Source organism: Xenopus laevis, chromosome 1L, assembly GCF_017654675.1.
Source record: "Xenopus laevis strain J_2021 chromosome 1L, Xenopus_laevis_v10.1, whole genome shotgun sequence".
Lineage (NCBI taxonomy): Eukaryota > Metazoa > Chordata > Amphibia > Anura > Pipidae > Xenopus > Xenopus laevis.
In genome coordinates this window covers 122,596,628-122,615,506 of record NC_054371.1, presented here as the reverse complement: position 1 = coordinate 122,615,506, position 18,879 = coordinate 122,596,628, and the positions used below count along the sequence as shown (strand labels likewise).

The following is an 18,879-nucleotide window of genomic DNA, read 5'->3' as shown; positions in this document are numbered from 1 at the left end:
CATTTTATTGCAAAAACAAAGACTGTTTATTATGTTCCAGCTTATTTGCTGTAATTTTTTTCCATTTGCACTAGCAATCAAGTCCCTGTTGATGCAGATGGTGTTTATTTTAACAGCAACTCATTCACTTCCAAGCCATTTGGATGCTACAGTTGTTTAGGGCTCTGAATAGCCTCAATCCTCTAGGTCTCTTCTTATGATCCTTAGAACTGGATGTCTGTAAAATTTTGAGAAATGTGATCATTGTGTATGCTTTAATTGTATTGCATATTGCCAGCCCTAATTTTACTTATTGGTCTATAAGATGTGTCTTCACTTTTTTTTATTTAGATTACAATCAATTTATGGTGCTTTGTTTAGGTGAGATGCGTTCACCCTCTAGAGCCATCACCCTTTACAGCCACTGTTGAGTTTTCAGTGATTATTTTCTGTTCTACTATTTGACTCCAAAGTAATTCAAGCTACACACAGCACTGTTGATATGTATGTTGTGATCTACATTATACTTGCATATGCATGGTTACTTTTGATGATTAAACAATCACAGTGCAGAGCAGTGTCTTGGAAGGAAAGATGTATACAATCAGTCCATGGTTACATATAAAGTCTAAGCAATAAAGCACATTAAAGAAAATAACTTTTTTTTCTGGTGGATAAATGGTCAATAGGCATGAAAAACAAGCAAATTCTAAAATACATTGAATATAGAAAATCTGACAAGATGAGATTTTTGGCCATCTCCTGTTTTAGACTCCCTGTGCTCTTTGATGGGACTTCAATGACAGGGTTGGTCAAGTTTGACTGGTCATAAACAAGAGAAGTGCTAGTCCCAGACCTCAAGATTTCTCCATCACTTCCATGGCCTTCTTCTGAGGGTCTACATAAAGGAACAACTGCCTTCAGAGTTCAAGTATGCTCCAATAGAGAGCTTGGTAATAGAGTAAGTACCATAAACAATGAGATTGAATATAAGCTTTCATCATGAAAATAAGAGTTCAAAATGAAAAAAACTGTACCTTTACTGAAATAAGTTACTATTCACTATCCCCATCAGTCTCTTTGCATGCAGCTTGAAGTCAAACAGAGGAATGTAATTAAAGTTGCAAAGAGCAAAACAATTCACACCAATAAGACTAAAAATGCACATCTCGCAATGCAATATTGTTCCATAGACTGTTATTGCATTGCGAATTTTAATTGCACACTCTTAAGAAGTGCTTGAAGGTGTCGTAATCATTTGGAGCAAACATAACAACTTTTTCAGTAAGAAGTTTTATTACATTTACTGCGCATTGGCGAAACTCTAAAATTCGCAAACGGTCTTCCACTGTCGGAAGTGGTCACTAAACAGTTTCCGGGCTTGCAAAAGCTATATTAAATTCGCGAAGGCATAACTTTTCGCATTGCGAATAGTTTTTCCGTTAGTGACTTTTGTTACATTCCCCCGAAAGTCAGTTATTTTCTTTTATTTTTTTAACTTATAACTTGTTATTACTTATTCAGCAATGTACAAATCTACATAGAAATTACAGAAGTTCAGCATTGTGGTAGACATCAAGGTCATCCAACATTTCAGATACGAACAATGAGGCATTCATGGCTATAAAGCATGTACATAACAAAAGATAAAAGGAAAAGAACAATAAAGTCACAGAATAACTGAAAAAAATATATATTATAAAACAATCAGCATGCATACAGAGCATCTAAAGGGTATGTCAACCCAACAAAAATTTCTAAGCAACTTTGCAATATACATACATTACAAATTGTCTATGGTTTTGAAGTTATTTGTATATATATTGCTATTAAAAGCAGTGTTTGTCTGTCCCTTCCTATTATCTGTCCTGGTGGCTGATACATTGTATGACAAGGCAGCTGATTAACATACCTGTCTTTGCTGGTGAACAAAGGGGTCCGTTTACTAAAGTGTGTTAAAAATATTTGCACAATATATAGACAGAATTTTCGCCAAATATGTTATCGCCAGTTTACTAACCAGCGGTAAATATAAATTTGCGAATTTTCTTGCGCAAGAATAATTGTTGGCCAGTTATCGCATTCGCTGAAATAGCGCTACGTACACATTAACGACCGGTTTACTAAACAGCGAAATGTACTAAAGACAAAATTAACGCCAGTATATTCGCAAAATCTTACCGCCACCTATGTAGTGGCGTAAAAGTATTTTTGTCGCCAGAAAATTCTCAAGGGGCAGGAAATATCCCATAATACCCATCATTCTTTGCTGACAGGAGAGAGATCTGTAGCTATTGCTGACAGGATGTTTTGGCTTCTGCTTCTATCTGGTGCAACAGCAGCAGTTTCAGCTCAGAGTCGTATTATTGGCAGTGGGCAACACAGTCCAAGGATTCGTCAGCCTCTACGCTTTTTTGGTTTTCATTGTGATTGGCTACATTAAACTGTGCATTTCTATGAAGCAAAGAGATTGACTGATATGATTTTTTGTTCATATGATTCTATTGGCAGAAGGGTTTACAGTATATGATGCATACATGTTTTAATTGGTGTTACTCTGGTGATGTTGTTGGACGGTATAATCATCAGTCAATAAAGTTTATGAGTTTTGAAAATGCATTTCTGGCCATAAATGTCACAGGAAAAATTGACATAATAACCGCCATAAAACAAGACTATTTTATAGCATAAATATTTGCAAAAACGTAATTTGTTGCCAGAAAATTCGCAACTCGCAAAAATTACCGCTAACGTAAGCTGGTTCGTTAACGTAGTTACCGCAAGTGATCACAATGACTTCTGAGCGCATCACTGTTTAGTAAACTTAGTCTCTGCAAATATTCTGGTGAAAAATTTTCTCAGCTATAACATGCGGAAACTTAAAGTCAGATTTACCGCACTTTAGTAAACGGACCCCTAAGACTTTTGCAACATTGTTTAAAAGTAACAACCAGGAGTTAAGCAGATGCTGCTTTCAATAGCAATTGTTTTCCACATAACTTTAAAAGCACTGAAATGTTTAATAAATGTATATTGGAAAGTTGCTTAGAATTATATTTTCTTTTATTTTTGGGGTTGACTTGCCTTTTATAATCAGTTATTTTGAAATACATTGTCTAGGTACAGGAAGCACATGTAAGTGAACTAGCTGCAAAATCTGACTCATGACCTGCATAGAGAGAGAGAGAGAGCTGAGACAGCAATAATGAAGAGTAACATCATTATTTCAGAAATGATACAGATTTTTTAATTGCTGTTTAGTAAAGTTCCATATTCCCATGAGATGATGCTTATATGATTTTGTTGTTTTTGGTGGAATTCAAGACAGTTTGTCTTTACAGAGACATCTCCATCCTGTCAACAACAAATTAAAGTGCTTGCACTATTGCATGTGCTTGCCAATCAATCTCACTGAAATACTCCCATTATACGAGGAAATTTACTAAAGATCAAATGTTCGCCTTGGAAGGCTATACCACACTTCGTGCCACTTTGTCAGATGTCAATTTACAGCTCATACGCTAATTCATCAAAATGCAATTGGCTAAGTTTCGGTAGTGTAAATTCTTCAGCGTGAGCACTTTGTAACGAACTTTCGCTAACGTTCATTTCTGCCTAGCCTAGTACATTTATGCTTAGGTCAATTTGAATAAGCCGGCCATATGTATGTCTTTATTAGCGATGGTGAAATTGCTGGAAGTGCCACTTATTATTAAAAATGTCCAAGGCAAAATAAAGACAAAAGAGATCCTCTAATGTCCTAGACATGAGCCCACCCTAAAACAAATGTGGCATGCCCCTCAAATGGTTAAAATGAAAACAGAAATATTTAACAGTTACAACTTTTAAAAGCAATCTCACTTTAAAATAGGAAAAAACACCAGCCTTTTATTTAATTTTTATAACTTTTCTGCATATAGGATATGATGTCACTGACATAAGATTGACATAAGATTGAGGAGGATGCAGTTTCATCTTATCACTTTGCCAGGTATAACCTGCTGAAGGAAACTCTGGCGTAACGTAATGGACGTAACATAATGGAAAATTCTCACTTTAGAGAATTTGCGGAGTAATGATCGTTTGCCTTTGTTAGGGATGTTCTCTTTCTGTAGCGAATTGTCCTCTATGCCTGTGGTATTTCTGGCAAATTTTTGCCCCATAGAGTGCTTTTCACCCACCAAAATATATAGCAGACTAGGGGGCCCATTTATATTATTTTTTTGTAACTTAAAATGTATTTGATTTTAACAGGTAAGTTTTCAAACATTGAGACTTTTCTGTTTTACAGAGTCATCTTGTGATGGAATTGCAGAAACTTATATAGACAATAGTAACACAGTAAACAAAAAGCTGTCATCTCCTCCATTAGTTTCATGTCCAGGATAACAGATGGGGGGCCCATTTATTATGCCTCAATTTTTTCTAGTCCAGTTTTTTTAGGGGGAAAACTCGAATTTTTCATGAAAAAATAAAAACGTGCATTTTTAAAGATTTATTATACCCCAAAGCTGCTATCCTAAAATACTGCATCTCAAACCTGTCGAGGTCATGTGGAAGTCAATGGCAGATGTCCCTAAAAATGGTTTCTTGACATTGTGATCTGCTCTGGATAATCCGATAGTCTGGGTTTTTGTTCGATAATCTGATAAAGTCGAGTTTTCTAGGCAACAATTTGATAAATTCCACGAAAATTAGAATGTTGATAAACAAACCTCCAAATGAGAGTGAGAAACAATGCTCAACAACAGCAGCCTGTAATTACAAAACAGGCATAAATTATTGCACCTATTCTCTTTGTTGTCTTTATTGATAAATATAGAACAAGTGACAGGATTTCATTGTCAACAAGAGCAAGTTTAGCACCGCTAACCATTATGTAGAAATGGACCAGTTTCCTCTTCCATAGCTTTGCCCCTTTCCTGTATGATAAGCTTTTCCATGCAATTGCCCATGCGCATGTGTTAACTGAATCAGAGTGGAGTACCACCCTTCCCCTCAGCTCTGCCGCTGGAGTTTGCAGCAAGTGTTCAGTGGGTGTCTCCCCCAAAAAGCTGCCGCCCTAGGCACATGCCCTTGGGTGCCCGTATAGAAAATATGGCCCTTACTGTTCCCCAGTTTCATATTATTACACGGTATCATACAAATATAAATGTGATTTTGCATAGAAAAGTTTTCATTTAGCTCCAGTGTCCCTTTACAATAATAAGATATAAGCAAATGCAATGCTTTGCATTCCAAATCTATTTGGTAACCTGTGCACTCATTTTCCCTTCACACCCCTCTCTTCCCCCATTTAATTGTTTCCTTCATTTCTCTATAACTCTGTGTTTCTTTCTCCAACGGCCCAGCATTCTAATGTCATCTTTCCCAACCTCACCCATTTGTTATGGCTGGGTATGTTAAAGGTAACTACATATATTTTTCCATTGTTTTTTCTTTATGTTGAAGCTGAATATAAATGTTGGTAACTATTAAAATGTTGCTATATACATAAACCGAACAACTGCCCTTGGGGAATAAAACCAATTTAAGGAATTTCATAACAGGTGCAATGCTTCATGCAGTTTTAGTAACCCATAACATGTATTCAGCAGGAAACATTTACTAGTCTACTGTTTGAAAGCAAACATTCAGTTGTATTCAAACCTGATGAAAATATTGCATCTGTAAGCAGAGTTCAGCCAGAACCCACATACCCAAATAGGTGGAGACCATACAGTTTTACTTGCCCTACCCAAAGACTAGCATCATCTCTTTGTTTATCATGTTCCTTATTTACAGGGAATGATATGCTGTACAGGCACAGCTCAAGTCCTTGATGAGTGATCCCACTCCACCCAAAAAATAGATGTAATGTGATTCTCTTAAACCCACCTACTTGCCTTAATTTTGGCCTGAGGTACGGATAGATAAACATTATAGGGCTAATTTACAAGGGCACCCACAAAATTCACTCAGTAAAATGTTTTAATAAACTCCTCTCTCATTACCTCCTCACATACATGCACTCAAGACTTTGCAAGAGCTACGTCCTTCTCTCCCATATTCTGTCAGACTTGCTCCCAATCTCTCTGTCGTTAAACTATCTTTTAAAACACATTTATAGATTAGCTTACCCTCATCCATATTGGCATTGCTACAGCATGGACTATATATTGCTAAATGCAATACTTAATTTCACATCTCTCACCCTGCTGACTTCTGATCTTCCCTATCCCCACACCTTGTGTCTCAACCCCTTTTCGTTTTAGATTGTAAGCTCTTTTGGGCAGGACCCTCTTACCTCTTGTATTGGTTGTTTATATTTAATGTATACACCCATGTATTGTACAATTCTGTGTAATATGTTGGAGTTTTATTAATATTTGTCGGTGACCCTGGCAATAAATGTGTGAAAATGGCAGCAGTTTATATTTCCCCATTGACATCTGTGTGTGAAATTATCTGATTGGCTGTTTGTGGCTCCACCTGCTTTCTCTGACCTTGAATCTGTAGTCATCCAGTGAAGAAATGTGCAAAGTTTGGGGACCCTGGCCTAAATAATGTGAGAATGGCAGTATTGTAAATTTAAAACAATAAAAGTCAATGTATGAAATATGATTGGCTGTTGGTGGCTCCAACCAACTTTAATAACTGCAGTCCATTAGTGGCTAACTCTGCAAGTGTGGGGACCCTGCCATTAATGCTGTGAGAAAGGACAGCAGTTTAAATATAAACCAATGAAATTTAATGGGTGAAATCTGATTGGCTGCTGGTGGCTTTGCCCACTTTTTCTAACTTTTAACCTTAATCCCCCAGTGAGCAACTGTTTGGGAACACTGGTGTTAAATGTGTGAGAACGGCTGCAGTCTAAACCTTAAATTATTGTCACCTAGTGACTAACTCTGCAAAGTTTGGGTACCCTGGCTCGCGTAGTATGAAAATGGCAGCATTTTAAATATAAACCAATAACATTCAATAAGTGAAATCTAATTGGCTGTTGTTGGCTCTGCCCACTATTTAAATCCTAGAACTTTAGTCCGTAGTGACCAAGTGTGAATAGTTTGAAGACTCTGGCATTAACATTGTGAGAATGGCAGCAGGTTCAATTTCCTCATTGAAAGTCAATAGGTTAAATCTGATTGGCGGTTGTTGTCTCCATCCCCCTTTTTTAACCTTGAACTGCAGTTCCCCAGTGACTAACTTTGCAAAGTTTGGGTATTAATATTTAATATTAAAGAATGGCAGCAGTTAACATTTGTGTGAGAATGGCAGCAGTTAACATTTCCCCACTGAAATCAATGAAAGAAATGTAATTGGCTGTTGGTGTCCCGAATTACTTTTACTATCCTTGACCTGCAGTCCACTAGTGACCAACTAGTGAAGAATTTGAGGACCCTGACATTAATACTGTGAAAATGGCAGCAGGTTCAATTCCCCCAATTGAAAGTTAATGGGTCAATTCTGATTGGCTTTTTGGGCATCCAACAAATATCATATTTTGGTTCAGGTGGGCACTGTGACTATGTGATTTAAGTTTGGTGAATGTAGCCTCAAAGTTGTAATAGGGGCATCAATTTAAATTTCCCCATCGAAAGTTAATGGGTGAAATCAGGCTGTTCGTAGCTCTCTCTACTTGTGGGCGTTCAATAAATATCACATTTTCATTTGGGTTAAACCCCATGACTATGTGATTCAAGTTTGCTGAGTGTAGCTTCAAAGCTGTAAGAGTGGCAGCAGTTTGAAAACTTTCCTTTCAAACTCAATTGAAAAATTGGGGTGTTCGGAGTGCCATCCAAAAATACAATTCATTTAGAACAGCACAGGCAACCTGCTCTGCGATAAGAAGGTGTTGTACCCATAAAACTGTAGGAGGAAAAGCATTTAGAAAATGAGGGGGTGCTAAGAATAATAAGAATTAGAATCAACTGAAGAACAAGCTAAAGTTGAAGAACAATGTATTGTTTTTTCAAACCAACATAATAATAATAATAATAATAAACTGTACAGATGAAGGTCTACTTGGCCCTTAACCACTTTCTGGTTTCATCAGTTGGCTGTTTGTTAAAGGAAAACTATACCCCCCAAATGAATACTTAAGCAACAGATAGTTTATATCATATTATGTGACATATTAAAAAATCTTACCAAACTGGAATATATATTTAAGTAAATATTGCCCTTTTACATCTCTTGCCTTGAGCCACCATTTCGTGACTCTATCTGTGCTGCCTCAGAGATCACCTGACCAGAAATACTACAACACTAACTGTAACAGGAAGACATGTTGAAGCAAAAGACACAACTCTGTCTGTTAATTGGCTCATGTGACCTAAGAAGTAAAGTTTTTTGGTTTGTTTGTGTGCACAGTGAATCGTACGATCCCAGGGGGCGGCCCTTATTTTTTAAAATGGCAATTTTCTATTTATGATTACCCAATGGCACATACTACTAGAAAAGCATGTTATTATGCATCGTTTATTTACATGAAGCAGAGTTTTACAGATGAGCTGTTTTATGCAATATATTTTTATAGAGACCTACATTGTTTAGGGGGGGGGTATAGTTTTCCTTTTACCTATTTATACTTCACTCTTAAAAATGTATTTCTTTATGCCAGGACAGACACTTTGTTATTAGCTTCAGCAAGTTGTCAGTTGCTCAGTTGCCAACATAAACTTTATTTTTCGTGTATGATTTCTGTGCAGAAGATTATTGGTCTCACTGGGAAGCATGGACACCCTGCACAAGGACCTGTGGAGGGGGAAGAAGGATTAGACGAAGAGTGTGCACCAGTAAGAAAAATAACTGCTCTGGACGAACTTACCAGCTTCAAAAATGTGGAAAGGCACCGTGTAAAGGTGGGAACGATCATTCTGAATAGGGAAAGAAAACAAATAATATATTTGTTTCATTAATTGGTGCATTTGAACTGGCATGGCTGAAGGCTTTGTACTACATTAAAATTACTTTCGCAACCACATTATGGTTCATTCAGTACAGTTACATTTTTTTGCTGCTCTTTGGCTCCAAGACTATATAGACTTTGAGATGCACCAAAGACCCTGAGCATTTCTTGTTTAGAAAAAAGTTTGGTTTATATATCAAATATAAAATATAGTCACATAACCAAAGACACTGATAGAATAGAAAATAACAAGATTGTTTTTTAAAATGGCAGGTTATAAAATAGATTCTCTCTTCCTACCTTCTACCATGTACCATAGTCAGCAGTTCTAGCATATCAGTCCTGATACGCCATTGTGCAATGTTCCTTATGGACAGGTTACAGACAAACAGCATATTTGATTCTCCTCCTTCCCTCTGTTGGCCACTTATTCATACAGTTGTGTCTGCCTCACCCTATTCCATGATGTCATGAGAGGACAGGTTTGGGTCAGAACACATTGACTTTTATTCTACACATGTATTGAAAGGGAAGCAGATTCACGTTGCAAAGTAGTTGCAGTAGGCCTTTGTTGTATCAGAAAGTCTTCTTTAGAGGTTCCCAGTTGAGAGTCAGACCCATGGCAATCTCTAACCCACCCCGCCTGCCTATATCCTGCCCATTGCCAACCATCCCCCAACCCCCTCAGCCCATTCTGATGACTCCCTGCTCCCTCCCCAAGGTCCACTCTCAATGGTAGGCAAGCAGCTGGAGAGGGATTCTTTAGAACTATAGAGTAAGCAGGACTGCTTCCTCTATAGTTACATCACTGGTTTTGTAGTATTTTGCAACAACTTAAAATCATTTAGATAATGTAATAAAGGGGTGAACATTTATTAATATAAATAATTGTATTAATTATTATTAATACAAATATTAATACAAATATACAGGATCAATGATTAAGCCTTCTGATGAACTGCTAGTGAGCAATAACTAATGCAAGTAATAGTAAAATCTTAATATAAAGTGTTTACAATTCTGCGTCAATCAATCATCACAATCAGGGAGCCCCACAAGCTTTGGTTCATGACCCTCAGGTTCCCGATAATCACGGATGATCCTTAATCCTGGCACCCACTTATGGGTCTGAGGCGTGGCTACTAACCAAAAGCTGAGGCTCTCTTTTATAGTAGGGATCCAAAGAAACCTCTAACCCTGAGTGCTGACCTATGCAGTATTGTTAGCTGAGGAGACCTCCAAACCCAAATGCTGACCAGAACAATATTGTTGTAGTATTTCTAACAGACCAACAAGTACTTTGTATCTCTTCAACCAGGTCTGTCTGCTGTCTGTTTATTCATTCATTCTTAATGATGTTTGCTGGGCAACAATAACTATGTTTGCTATAGAATGTTTGGCCAGCAATATAACTACACCAGGGACATTGGACTCAAATAACTATGCCAAAATCTGCTGAGTTCTACTTGCTCAAACTTAAGGACTTCTAATTAATAATTGCATATGTCTGTTAAAAAACTATATACTTGTATTTTAGTCATGCACTCTGTCTTTATTTACTCTTCAGCCTGTGACCTTTTGTGTGCCAATGGAGAGTCAAATGCAGCCTGCAGAAGGTGCAATTGTGACAGCCACACACTAGTTGGAAAGGTACAGAGCAGCCGTGGTTCTGCCCTTCATGGTGCCAGGGTGTTCCTGAAATATGAGCTTCTGGGCACTACAGATTTACGGGGCAACATCAGAATTGCTGGAATCTGCTCAGATGACCATGTCAACGTGACTGTAGTTTTGGATGGCTACACTTCAGTAACTCTGCAGAATGTAAAAAATGGGTCCAGCTCATCCTATTTTCTAGCACTTTTAAAGAGAGAAGGTGAGATACAAACAGTTGTGTAAAATATCTGAATTAAATTAAACCATTTGTACATTTATTTTTATCAATATTAACACTAGGTTAGAGCCAGGTTTTTCATATAACATTTCATATACATATATTCATGTAAAGTAGGTCTTATGACCTAATCTAAAAATCTAAAATGTAAGCTCAGTGGCTATAATGTGAAAGCCATTGGGACTCTTAGGTCTACATAAGTTTACAGGGGTTTATAAGGGGTGATCTTATGATTACATAACCAACAAGAATATATATATCTAGGGGAGTATGGATGTAGTCCATCCCCTATTTTGTGTCAGGTATACTGGGCTAGGACTGTAGAGGTATGGGTGGTGGAAGGCCTTCACCATACTGATTAGGAATACTCGGTGGGGGGTAGGCATTCCCTATTGGCCCTGAAAAGTCAGATGACTTCCCCGAGTTTATAAAAGAAAAGGAGTAGTTAAGCATAGTCTTATATGGACTCAATTTATTGGAGAAGTGCAGATGGTGCTGGTAGCCTGAGACGAGTGAGGTCTCAGTCTACAAAAAGAAGACCTTGAAGGTGATTTTGGCTAGGATGTTTGCTATTAGAGCTCAGCTCAGGATGAGAGCCAGGTTACGGTAGAGCAGGGAGAGGCTATATTGAGAAGAACAGAATAGTTAGTACCCTCAGATGTCACCAACCAGCGTTATGTGCTTGGGTGAGAAAAATTCCCTTGAGTCACCACTGTGAGTGCCTAGTGCTAGTTCTGAACTTGTACCACTGGATTCTACAGAATTTATCTGTTATCTGCTATGCAACCTGTGCCATTTAGTCCTATTTGTTTTCTTTTTGTTTTTTTTTTTTAATACTTTCTTTTTTTGGTGTTACTGTTCCTGAGCTGGAGAAGAGGGACTTTAGAGGAGATACAGTATCACAACTATCTGTAAATATACAAGGGACCCATTCAATAAGCTCTCAAATGAACACAGGAGCATCCATTCAGATTAGAGTAAAATGAGGTTCCAGCTTAAGATCCAAAAAGTGTTCTTTACAGTGTGAAATGTGAAGTTGTGGAATTCTCTCCCAAAGGCAATAATATTAGATAGTTTTCAAGAAAAGGTTGGGTGCCTTTTTTTTAGAAAGTAGGAAAACATTCTTTCACATGTAATAACATTGTAAAACTATTTTCGTTAACCAGTTTCAATAGGGGGTGCTGTAGTGCCCATGCATTTTATAATTATTCACGTTTAGAATGGAATAAGACAGTCCTTACCATAACTAGTATCTAAATATCTGTATATTTTGTTTGTGGAGGACTTCTTTCATCTATATAAATGTTGGGAATGCCTAATGACATTAAAGGAAAACTAAACCCTAAAGTTAAAAAAACCATACCACCCTACCATACATAGACCCCCCTCCCTGCTCCCCCAGCCAAAGTGTTACCCCGGGGAAATGCCCCTAACGTTTTACTTACCCCTCGGTGCAGTTTCAGGCATCAGAATTCACGGGCACCGCTTCGGTAATCTCCGGAATGGGACCGGCGTTTTTTTCCCGGAGTTCCTGCGCATGCATAGTTGTCATGAAACAGAAAATTGCTCCAACTATGCATGTGCCACCACGCCGGTCTCATTCTGAAGATTTCAGAAGAGAAGAAGATTGCGCTCATGAACTCCGATGCCTGAATCTGCACCGAGGGGTAAGTAAAACTTATGAGGCATTTGCCCTAGGTTAACACTTAGGCTGGGGGCGGAGGAGGGAGTCTATGTAGGGTAGGTGGGTAGGGTTTTTCTAACTTTAGGATTAAATTCTCCTTTAACTCTTGGTGCAAAGTTGATACATGGACTGGTCCAATTAGGAATGAATGACATTTTTCCCTCTCACAGGCAAATTTGAAAGGCTGCAAATGCAATTTTTTGGCTTTCCTCTGAATCAACTAGCAGTTAGGCAGGTTTCACTTCTAGGTTTCACAAATAGATGATTTCTGTATCCTGGCACCCATAAAACATATTGCTACTGCATTGCAACCCACATACTGGGAGCACACATACTACTATATACATACTAAGAAGCCTGAGGGGTTAATAGACATATAACATACAGAGAGCTTGATGTATATGAGGTCCAAGCATAGAAGCCCCAGGGGAAACCACAGCTGTATGTATTAATGCATATTTGCTGGGAAGTGCATTGGTGTTTAACCAAGTACTTAATACGCAGTAAATACTTAATACGCAGAGAAGGAATATGCTGTGCTTGGGCAATATAACCCTGCCTTCTTTTCAATTTTTCTATTCTCCTATGCCCAATCTGGGCTCAGACAATATAACCCTGCCTTCTTTTCAATTTTTCTATTCTCCTATGCCCAATCTGGGCTCAGACAATATAACCCTGCCTTCTTTTCTATTTTTCTATTCTCCTATGCCCAATCTGTATAAGCAAAACCTATGAGAATGAGATAAGGTTTGTGATTGCAGTTCTATTAAATCTTTATTTCCAAAACTAAAACATAGTTGTTGTGCCTGCTTAGTTTGAGTACATTTTCATTTGAGCACTGAGAAGTAGCTCAAAAACTTTTTAATAAATGTTGAAACAAATGTGTTTCAAACCAGCTAAAGCTGTGCATCAGCACAAACATGTAGTAGTACCATACTAGCCCATGACCAAAAAGAATAGGTTTGCATCTCTGCTAATTCACATACTAGACTATGGTAGATATGGAATCAGAACAGTTTGGGGCATGAAAGGACATTTAACCCTTTCACCATGAATTCCAGTGCAGAAATAGATACTTGCGTTTGGTTTTAAAGCAGCAGTTTCAGCCTTTAGTAGTAACTGGGATCCATGCTGCCTCACTATATCATGCTGTGTGTGTATAATATTGTGTATACATTATAGGTAGCTTCTTTGTTTGTCTCATAGATCTGCAATGATCTGCAATGGCCAGAAGTCTGTTCTTACATGCAAGCATTTCATGTTGGACACATACCTATTGAACATCAAAGCTGTAAATCCCTAGGCTGACTTTGATGCAGCTTTGCGTAGCAAATAATAATGCTGAACTATGGGCTAACACAGAGGGACACATTTTGAATTAAGCTGCATCAGTTTGGAGTTTGTCCCCATATTAAACAAGACCCTGCATACCTATCCATACTGGGTTTGTTCTAATATTTTTATCTTTATCTTTAGAAAAGCCATATATGGTACAGCATCCATATTCCAAGATCCGAAAAGAAGGTCAGAAAGTGACATTTTGCTGTGAAGCTACTGGGAACCCAATTCCAACTAAATATTACTGGTAAAGAGGAGCAAATAATTCTGGGAGTACATTTGAGTTTGGTAGTGACCCTCATAACATACTCAATGCTTTATTACTTTAAGCCGTCGATTTATTATGCTGTGTAAAATCATTACTGGTGATGTTGCTCATAGCAACCAATCAGATATTTGCTTTTGTTTTCTAACTGTTGAAATCTAATTGCTCTAGGCATCATCACCGATAATGCTTCACTCCACTTTTTACACAGCATGATAAACAGGCCCCTAACTCTCACAATCCATCTGAGGATTACTGTAATGAACAAATAATGGCCTCTGTGCTTGCATATCATATTTATTATATCATATAATATTTATTGTTTTAATATTTGTGCCTTTACTTTATTAACTGTTTCTTTTATGACACCTGATGATCATTCTCCCTTGTTCTGCAGGTACCACAATAGCACGTTACTGGACAAACAGATATTTAAATATGACAAGGCCTTAACCCTGCGCAATCTCCAAGCGGTACAGACTGGAACCTACCAGTGCAGAGCAAGTAATGGATTGGGAGTCGTTAAATCTTCTGTAGCTCAGTTAACAATTGTTGGTAAGAACAATTGTTTTAGAACAGATTATTTTAGAATTACTGTAATTAGACAAAATGGGTCTTTCCAGATCTTTGTCTTAAAAGAAAGAGCATCACTGGGCTATTAGAAATGCTCATCTGACCCTTGCACATCAAGCTGCTTCTTAGCCGTATCCAACAAGGGGGGGCTCATGTGGCCCATTTGGTCCCTCTCCAGTGGTTAAATTATGCTTGGAGGTGTTGTTTGGCAACATTTGGGGACCCAGTGTTCAATATTCCTGACCTAAAAAACATGCTTTCTATTTCACATAAGGCTCTAGTTACAATGCAGTAAATGTCTGAGAATAATTTGTTTCCAAATGTTACTTTCCTATTCATTTCCATACTTTCCTTTCCTATCCTATATTCATTCCAAATGTTTGTTTTTGCTCTTTGATCTGTTGCATACTTTTGTGTTTTAGGTAAGCAAGAGAACAGCTGTAGCAAGTCACCCCAAGAACATCTTATTAAGCTCCCCGCAGGCTGTTTTCAAACAACAACTCGTTCTCTTTACCACAATGTTGGCAAGTGTCCCAATGCGCAGTGTGTGGGATCAGTGAGCTCTGAAATTCTCTGCAAGGATAAAGTAGATTATTGCTGTGGGGTAAAGCAAATGATGTTACAAGAGGTGCAATGTCCGGGTTACATTTTACCAATTATGGTTGTGAAGGAATGTGGCTGTGTCAAGTGTATACAACCAAAGGTACTTGTGCGAGGAAGGGTGACGGCATATGATACAGGGGAACCACTGCGCTTTGGTCAAATATTTGTAAGTGGAGAAAACATGGGCTTCACTGGGTACAAGGGAGAGTTCACTTTGGAAGTACCTGCTGGAACCAAAAGGTTAGTAGTCACTTTTATAGACCGTGAAGATAAGTTTGTTGAAACAATCAAAGTCTTCCCATTTGATCCAAAGGGCAGTACTGTGTATCAAGATGTCAAGATAATGCGGAAAAGTCAACCAAAGAATCTAGATCCTGGAATTATAAATATTATTCCTCTTGGAACAGTAGAAGCAGAGGACCCAATGGCAGAGATTGTAATACCACCTTACTCTTTCACCAGAACCAGTGGAGAAGTATACAACGGCACTGTCAAAGCCAGTGTAACCTTTCTTGATCCCAGGAATATTAGCACTGCTTCGGCAGCTTCAAGTGACCTTAACTTTGTCAACAGAGATGGAGAGATTGCCCCACTAAGAACATATGGAATGTTTGCAGTAGACTTCAGGCAAGAAGATACCAATGCTATCCTGCTGGCAGGTAAAGTGGAGGTCCACTTAAATACAGAGCAAGTTAAGATGCCACAGCACCTAAAGGAAATGAAACTGTGGTCTTTAAATGAAGAGACTGGAATGTGGGAGGAGGAAAGTCGTTTCCAAGTGGTAAAAGGGGGCCAGAGAAAAAGAAGAGAAGAGAGGTCATTTCTAATTGGACAGCTGGAGATACGTGAGAGACGTCTTTTTAATTTGGATGTGCCAGAACATAGGAGGTGCTTTGTTAAAGTCCGAGCCTACATGAACGAAAAATTTATTCCTAGTGAACAATTAGAGGGAGTGGTGATAAACCTTATTAATTTAGAGCCAGTGGCAGGATTTTCATCTAACCCAAGAGCCTGGGGTCGATTTGATAGTGTGATTACTGGAAAAAATGGAGCTTGTCTACCTGCATTTTGTGATGCTCAGAGACCAGATGCCTACACTGCCTATGTAACAGCTATTATGGGAGGAGAAGAGTTAGAAGCTGCTCCATCCTCCCCTAAGCTGAATCCCAATGTAGTTGGAGTATCACAACCCTACCTGTCCAAGTTAGGTTATCAAAGATCTGATCATGAAGACACAGCAGGAAAAAAGACTGCCTTTAAACTTAATCTTGCTAAGCCAAACCCAAACAATTTAGATGAAACAAGTGGGCCAATCTATGCATATCGTAACCTGCGTGGGTGTGAAGGAGCACCGGTCTCAGACAACCATTTCCGATTTTACAGGGTGGAAGAAGACAAATACGAGTTTAATGTAGTTCCATTTGTAGAGACAGATTTAACCTCATGGATTGGTGGATATTTGTCCTGGTGGCCAAATCCCCAAGAATTTCGAGCCTGTTACATAAAAATAAGGATTCAGGGAACGCAAGAATATATGATTCGGTCCAGAAATGCTGGAGGTAGCCATCCGAGAACTACTGGTCAACTCTATGGGCTGAGGGACATCAGAAGTGTTAGGGATTTGCATGTAGACAGAAGTTCAGCAGCCTGTGTTGAATTCAAGTGCAGTGGTATGCTGTATGACCAAAGTGTAGTTGATCGTACACATGTTGTCATCAATCCACAAGGCAGCTGCAGAATTATAGAAATCAACAGACTCCTAAAAGAGTATCTTGCACGGCATCCTCCAGTAGTTTTAGGAAATGACACTGGTACATTTAATATGTTAGCTCCTGTAGACCCACTAGGGCATAATTATGGCATCTACACAGTCACTGATCAAAATCCAAAGTTGGCAAAAGAAATTGCAATTGGACGTTGTTTTGATGGCACCTCTGATGGCTTCTCAAGAGAAATGAAGTCTACGGCTGGTGTGGCGCTAACATTCCGGTGTCAGGAGAAGCCAGTTACACATGAAAGCTTTTTCCAGCGCTTGCTTAATAACCCTGGTGAAACACTCCGTGAAATCCGTCGTGGTATGTTGGAAAATGAACAAAATGAAAACTTGCCTCAAGTTGTTCCTTATCCTGCTACTGGACGTACTACCAGCCGAACCAGACGACCCATAGCCAATCAGAGAAGGCCTGGGCAAGTAAGGAGGAATTGAGACTTAGATAAAGAAAAAACATGTCTATTTTTTTCTATTAGATGAAGAGTAAGAAAGTGACCACACAAAGAACAAATGACTATAATTATCAAAACTACACGAAATAAGCCCTGTGAGGCTAGAATCTTGTGTTAGAAAGTGTAGAAATACACACTGTGCAGAAATGTTTTAATGCAAAGATTTTATTTAAATGGATATCAGATGAAAGAACTTAGATGAAGGCTTAGCAGTGTTTCATATTGGCTGATAAAATGGTAAGCAGTTTTACAAAATATATCCATTTTTTTAAGATCTGGCAACATTTAGAAGTAGCATTCAACCAAAGATGTGTGTGTTAGCCTCACAATGTAAAGTTATAAAGAAAGACTGTGATTCAGGATAATATATACTTTTAGGTGTGGAAGACATGGCAAGACAAAATTATACAAGTACACTGCTCTATTGGCAGATAGAGTTGTTTGACCTAATATTTTCTAATGTCACAACCGTTGTGTTGTGTTACCCATGACCAGGGTGCATTTTCTCCACAAATGTGATTCACTTTCTCCCAGGGAAGATTTTATAGTGGACACTGTAAAGTATTCCTTTTTTTCCCCAAATCTAACCCATGTGTTGACTGGCAGATTAGAGCAGATTGTGTTCTCTCCACTGGCATATGTACACCAGCACAGAAAAAAACAGTATGTGCCCTTACTTGCAAAATGGCCTGCTGATCTCCATGTATGATGAAAGCCAGGCCACAGATGAATTGTGCAAAAAAAGAGTTCTCAACAAATGCTTCCTATATAAAGGTCTATGGGATCCCATGGTATCACTGAGAAGCAAAGACCGTAACCCAAGCAGTTTTTGTGTTTTTTAATGTCATATAACCATAAACAAAGTATACAATAAAAACGTACATATATAAGAACATGGCAATTAGTATTGGGTGCAGACTCACATAATAATGAATGTTATTAAGTTCAGGGTTGTTTTTTGCAGACAATATTCAAAGGTCATAGTTGGCCATTTCCAGATAAATTGGGTGACCATCACAGATTAAGAAGAGCTGCTCTACTAAGGGGCAGATTTATTAAAGAGAATGTAAAGGCAAAAAAACAAAACCCCATTTTTACTTTCTTTCAAAAAGAAAGTAATCTCCAAAAGTATCTCCAATATACTTTAATTAAAAAATGTCTACCTGACTATATGCAGTAAAATTCGCCCTTCATTTACTTGCTCTGACTGCTGCGGATAGGAAACATCAGACGGTCCTAGCTGCTCTGCAGGGAAACAATCATACTTTCAAACAGCAGGGGGAGCCCCTCCCAAACAGCAGGGGGAGCCTCTCCTACCTTATTTCCAGAACTCAAGCAGCTATGTTTGTTTCCCTGTAGAGCAGCTGGTGACTTGAGCTGTTTTGATTTCTGACAATCCCTAAGTTTAGCCTCCCAACAGCAGCCCAGACAAC

The 18,879-nt window shown here is 38.4% G+C and overlaps 1 protein-coding gene across 1 annotated transcript in view; it reads left to right on the top strand.

The window, feature by feature from the left end:
- LOC108713419 (cartilage intermediate layer protein 2) overlaps nucleotides 1-18,649 on the top strand; it is a 29,678-nt gene extending 11,029 nt beyond the window's left edge. Inside the window, exons 3-7 of the mRNA XM_018256893.2 lie at nucleotides 8,670-8,822; nucleotides 10,437-10,742; nucleotides 13,921-14,029; nucleotides 14,445-14,602; nucleotides 15,043-18,649. Of these exons, the coding sequence (XP_018112382.1) occupies nucleotides 8,670-8,822; nucleotides 10,437-10,742; nucleotides 13,921-14,029; nucleotides 14,445-14,602; nucleotides 15,043-17,429 (3,113 nt within the window). The 3' untranslated portion in view covers nucleotides 17,430-18,649. The remainder of the gene's footprint in view (nucleotides 1-8,669; nucleotides 8,823-10,436; nucleotides 10,743-13,920; nucleotides 14,030-14,444; nucleotides 14,603-15,042) is intronic.
- The last annotated feature ends 230 nt before the right edge of the window (nucleotides 18,650-18,879 follow it).